Below are 5,815 nucleotides of genomic sequence, written 5' to 3'. Positions count from 1 at the left end.
CCTCCATCTGCACTGTAAAGCTCTATAAAGCTCAAACTCATACATGTTTTGCTAAATACGCTCTCAACATCATAATGAATAAGGTATAGTATGTTAACATTGCCAACAGAACTACAATATCAGAGCGGATCATATACAAGATTGTATAAACGTGATTGAGCCAATCAATGATATCAATTGTTATTATTTAAATTGACAAGTAATACATTTGCCACATTCTATTCAGATAAAATTCATTTGGGGAATATTTTAAAAAATCTTTACCTTAATGCAAACTTGTGTCGGTACTTTTTCTGCATTGTATTCCACTCGACAATCTGTCGGTTTGGGCACAATTTTTTTAAAACTTTGCAAATTTTCAAACAACGTTAAAAGCTGCATAATTGCTCATCTTTGCGAGAAAAGAAATATGCCATGAAATCTTGTTTTCTGTAAAAGAGGATAGGTAAAAAAGATATTCATCGTAAGTGTTCACATCATGTCTTTATCATCATCCTTGGAACAAACTGAGTCAAATGTAATTTTTATTTATCCAGAAATAAGAATGAACGAGAAATGGATATAATCTATATAGAAATGGATATAATAAGGGGCAGCACAATGGTTAACACTGCTGCTTCACAGCGCCAGAGACCCAAGTTCGATTCCTGGCTTTGGATTACTGTCTGTGTGGAGTTTGTATGTTCTCCCTGTGTCTGTGTGTGTTTCCTCTGGGTGTTCCGGCTCCCCCCACCCCCACCACAGTCCAAAGATATGCAGGTTAGGTGGATTGACCTGAACAGGTGCTAGACTGTGGCGACTAGGGGGATTTCATAGTAACTTCATTGCAGAATTAATGTAAGCTTTACTTGTGCCTAATAAATAAACTTTTAATCGCCTTTAGACGGATAATTGTTTATTCATACCTTCATGGCTGGAGGAAGCTCTCAGAGTTAACGGGAAAACATCTCAATTTTTCAAACTGATTACATGAGGAGGACAAAAAATGCAAAGGTCACTTTCCATTTTCTGAAGTATCCTTCCTGCTGTTTGTTGTACCGATTAACATTTTGGCTTGTTCACAGCAAATCAATTCAGGAAAAAAAATGTATTGTTGTAACGTACCGATGAGCATTTACGTGAATAAGTTCTCGATGTACAATCGCAGCCGGACTTGCTGAACTTCCCGAGCGCACTCCACTTGAACTGTGAACCTAGGTCAGGTACACTGTGATAATTACAGACAGGCCAGCTGGAAGAAAAATATCCCACCTAATGGTCTCATTCAAACCAGCGACTTACCTGCGTCTCTCCCTGACCTTGCGGTCGCCTGATGAATGACCCCGCCCCCCACCAACCATTGCCGGCTTTATTCATTGAAGAGTTTTCCCCAAAAAAGTGATCGCAACTGATCCAAAAGTAAATGCTTACAAATTTTGTGGCAAAACTCCAAAAGCACTGTCCTCTAAAGAAAGTGTTTTACGTGTTGGATTACTGGGTGTGTTGCGTTTCGGTTTTAGGCTATATTTTAGCAAATGATTAACTTGTATAATAGTCCAAGAGAAGGAAAAAAAACCTTTCTGTGAACCCTATAGGAAGGAGGAAAATAAATATATTCAGCAAGTATGAAACAGTACAGATCTGAATCGTCTTGAAAATATTGTTTTATTTTAAAAAATTAACTCCTTTAAATCTCAAATATAAACAATTGCTTTGGTCGGGAGTTGACGCTGTGTTTAGTCTTCAAGCTTTTTAACAGCCACTGACAAAAAATATTTGCTAAAGGTAGCGTTCTCAATATAAACTAAAACTTGAATCATTTTTCCCCCAAAAAAGTTCTGAATCAGAACAAGCCTTTCTTAACAATTCTCACCCGCAGAGAATTTCACTGCCCGTCTCTGCACCTGACAGGGAAAGAATTCCGGAATTGTAAAAATCAATCTACACCAGTAGGTGTCTGCATTACAACAAATAAATATTTAACATATAATTCATGAAATATTCAAGGTAATATAAATTGACACTTTAATTTCAGCGTTTATCACTATTAAATTAAGGGCTGTAAGATCTCCCATTAGAGTCCGTTGACCAGTCTATGAGTACACCGAACGATGTATTTTGCATTAGTTTTCATCATTTGTATTTCCATTGCCTTCAAAAAACTTGGTGCTCTCCGGTAAAGTAGCCCTGACTCTGCGCTTCTCCTTGAAACGTCCGGAGCGAGAGATTTTCAGGTTTCTACGTGTGCTTTTCTCGTTAAAGCCTTTTTCTAATTTGGGGTCTACGTGTTCTTTATCGTCGATGAAATTGGGGTGTTTGTTCTCCTGAGCCGCCGTTTTGTCCGTGGCCGATTGCACATTCTCCAGCCCCGCTCCCTTGTCCGTCAGCTCCTTCGGCTTCTTCTTCATGGTCATCGACTTCCACCAACTGGTCTTCCCACCGTCAGCCATTTCCAGGCCACTTCTTCACACCCTTGACCTGCTTTAAAACATGGATAGTATCACTCGGAGGACTAAAGACTGCATTGGCGGACCGATCATTTGACTTGTTTACATAAAACCTCAACGCAGGAAACATAAAACAGCGCAAAACTTTTTTTTAAAAAAAACTACAATGCCACCTCTAACTTTTTGATGAGGAGTTCCACATCATCATTGCTATTCGCCGGCTCACCTGTTCGCTTCTCACAAGCTTTGACTTGATCTGCAGTAGAATTGTATTTTTAAACCAATTCAAATGATCAAATTGCCTTTTTTTCTTGGTTGACTCCGCGCGGTTTGTTACTCCATGGCTGCTTGTGTGTCCACGCACTTTGCCCCAGTGGTTTATGATCCGAGTGCCGGTTGATGATAAGGTGAGACTTGTTGTTTCAGCCCTGCCCGCAGCTTCTGTCGATGTGAAATGAGACTGTCGTCTCAGGGATGGGAGCTGTTCCCTGCCCCCCACCGGGCGCCACCACCTTTCCCCAGGCTGCAAACCTGCCACAGGTAAAGAGAGCCGCACGCGGCTCATTGGTGCTCTACCACGAGGGGGCGGGCAGCTGCGTCTTTGTCAATCAAAACAGCTCACGTGCCCCCTGCTCCCTTCGGTGAGCTCCAAGTCCTGGCTCCGGCTTGGCAGAGGTGCTGTACCTGGACCGCGCGCCGCCGTGAGGCGTCCAAACTCCACAGAACACTTGTTTTCGCCTCTGGCAAGTTGTAGCTTTTCGACGCCCTGCATTCTCTCGGGCGCAAATTTTGCTTCCCGTTACACTCACTAATGTTAGAACGAGGAAAGTCAATCCTGTGAACGCCTGAAAGGTGAGTTTTCCCGTAGAACAGGAATATCACTATTGTATTATGGCGATTCCCGTCCGTTTCAAAGCGACCTCCTTGGGTTAAGGAAGGTGACATCCAAAACGTTAAATATGTGTAATGTCTATCAAACTTACCTTCGTGCTTTGTATATTTTTCCAGAATGTATTCTCAATGCTGTAAGTTACGTTTCACACACAGTCAACAAAACTTTGGACCGTAAATGCTCTGCCTGTAGCTTAGAGTAATAAAACTAACTAAACTAATATAGAGTATAATTGATGTAGAAAAGTGGTGCAGGAAAGCTCAGGTATTATATCAAAACAGCCCAACTTAACATTCCAGGTTCAGACAGGAAAGCAGGATTACAGCTCCGTTAAGGGAAATGATGAAAATGTAAATTCAAGACAAGCTTAACAGAGATTATGTTAAATGTTGTCGTGGTTTGCCAGCAGAAGAGACTGGATTTTTGTTCAAAATATGGTTGGATACAGCAATTGCAAACTTACAGTTTGAGATGGTTTGGCTATAAATGTAGCATTATCCCATCTCTGAAGCCGTCTCAACTTCATAGATAATGAATCATTTTTGTAATCTAATGGAACAAAGAAAGTTTGTTCTAACATTAATGAAAGCCTGTAGAGAAGATGATGTAGTGGCCTTGTTACTAGATTCATAATGCTGAGGCCTAGGGTTCAAATCCCATTATGACAGATGTTAGAATTAGAATTCAATAAAAATCTGAAATTAAGTCAAATAATGACCATGTTGTAAAAAGGAAATCTGTAAGCTCCAGACCCACAGCAATGCTCTCTGAAATTGCCTAGCAATGGTTGTGCACTTTGTTATTCTAGGTGGCAGAGCTTGGGGTTGGAGCTGCCAAAAAAACTGTACTGAGTTACTCTAGTAGTGAGCTATTCCTGCCATTAGAAGGATCCTTTGTCCCATTAGATGACAAAAAAAATCATTATCTATGCAGTTGAGATGGTTTCAGAGATGGGATAGGTGTTGCATAATTGTGTATCATTCTATATTAGATTTACAGTTTCTGTTCAAAAGTTATATTTATAAGAAAATAACAGGACATTAATTGTGCTTTGTCATAGATAGTATTGAGTTTCTTGAGTGTTGGAGCTGTATATATCCAGGCAGGTATTTTAACAACCACCTTCCTTTGTGCCAGTGGACAGTTTTCCACCTGATTCCCAGTGACGTAAATTTTGCTAGGATTGCTTGATGCCATTTTCGGTCAATTGCTGCCCTCGCTGTCAACTTATCTCTAGAATTCGGCTTTTTTGTCCATGTTTGGAGCAAGGATAAAATGAGAGCTGCAGCTGTGTGGTTCTGGTGGAATCCACATTGGACACCTGTGAGCATGTCATTGGGAAGTAAGTGCAGCTTGATAGAGCTTTTGGCAACACCTCCCATTGCTTCGCTGATGATTAAGTAAGTTCAAGGCTGAAGTAGACAGGTTTTTAATCAGTGAGGGAATCAAGCATTAAGGGTATAAGGTGGCAAAGTGGAGTTGAGGATTATAAGGGGGAGGAGATTTAGGACTGAGTTGAGGAGAAAGTTCTTCACCCAAAATTCTATGGAATTCCCTGCCCAATGAAACAATTGAGGCAACTTTATTGAATGTTTTTGAGACAAAGATAAATAGATTTTTTAACAGTAAAGGGATTAAGGATTATGGTGAATGGGCGGGTAAATGAAACTGAGTCCACAAAAAGAACAGCCATGATCTTGTTGAATGGTGGAGCAGGCTCAAGGGATCAAATGGCCTACTCCTAGTTCTTATGGTCTTATTATCAAATCAGATCAGTAATGATCTCATTGAATGGTGGAGCAGACTCAGTGGGCTGAAAGACCTGCTTCTGCTCCAATGTCTTATTGAGACTAGGCTGATGGAGTGATAATTAGCTGGATTGGATTTTCTTGTTTTTTGTGGAGAGGACCTTTGGACAATTATTCAATTGTCAAGTAGATTCAAATGTTGTAGCTGTACTGGGTCAACCACTTAACATGTCTTGCTGAAGATGGTTGAAAATGAATCAACCTTATTTTTTCCACTGATGTGCTGGGCCCCACCATCATTGAGTGGACGGTGTTCATGGCTATTCCTGCTCTAGTTCATGTTTTAATTGTTCACCATCATTCTGTATGTGACAGGTCTGCATTTTGTCACTGAGCTTACCATACATGGAATACTAGGCAGACTCCCCTGAACCAAATGACATGGGGCACACCTTATTCAAATATTAATTTGGCTGCAGATATGGCAGTAGCATAGAAAGGAGAAGGGAAGGCATGAGCTGTGATGATGGAGGGGGATGAATGGTATGATCTTTCCTGCAAAACTAAAATTAACTGGGATGCAAAAACCAAGAAACGACAAACCACTTAAAGGAAAGAACTATCTAATTCAGTGAAAAATCCCAGATATTAATAATCTGGAAGCATTCAATCAGGAAATGTATTATATAATGTATGTTTTGAAATTGTAGCGGTTGTGTTAAAAGATGAGCTCAAATTTGGCAACTGGA

General features: G+C 40.4%; 1 protein-coding gene across 2 annotated transcripts; it reads right to left on the bottom strand.

Moving 5' to 3' along the window:
• Window positions 1-1,625: 1,625 nt before the first annotated feature.
• On the bottom strand, window positions 1,626-2,987 carry LOC145354583 (proline-rich protein 15-like). 2 transcript variants are annotated; one of them, XM_080206051.1, is made up of 2 exons: window positions 2,653-2,987; window positions 1,626-2,460 (listed from the first exon to the last, which is right to left on the bottom strand). In XM_080206051.1, the coding sequence occupies exon 2, from the start codon at window positions 2,427-2,429 to the stop codon at window positions 2,103-2,105; it is 327 nt and encodes a 108-aa protein (XP_080062177.1). In that variant the 5' UTR covers window positions 2,430-2,460; window positions 2,653-2,987; the 3' UTR covers window positions 1,626-2,102. The 2 variants fall into 2 exon arrangements, with proteins under 2 accessions (XP_080062177.1, XP_080062175.1); XM_080206049.1 differs by having other exon boundaries at window positions 1,626-2,457.
• Window positions 2,988-5,815: the final 2,828 nt, after the last annotated feature.

This window comes from Carcharhinus amblyrhynchos, chromosome 2 (assembly GCF_965287045.1).
Source record: "Carcharhinus amblyrhynchos chromosome 2, sCarAmb.v2.hapA, whole genome shotgun sequence".
NCBI lineage: Eukaryota > Metazoa > Chordata > Chondrichthyes > Carcharhiniformes > Carcharhinidae > Carcharhinus > Carcharhinus amblyrhynchos.
Note: the sequence above shows the minus strand (reverse complement) of the source record. Positions and strands in the feature narration are given on the sequence as shown.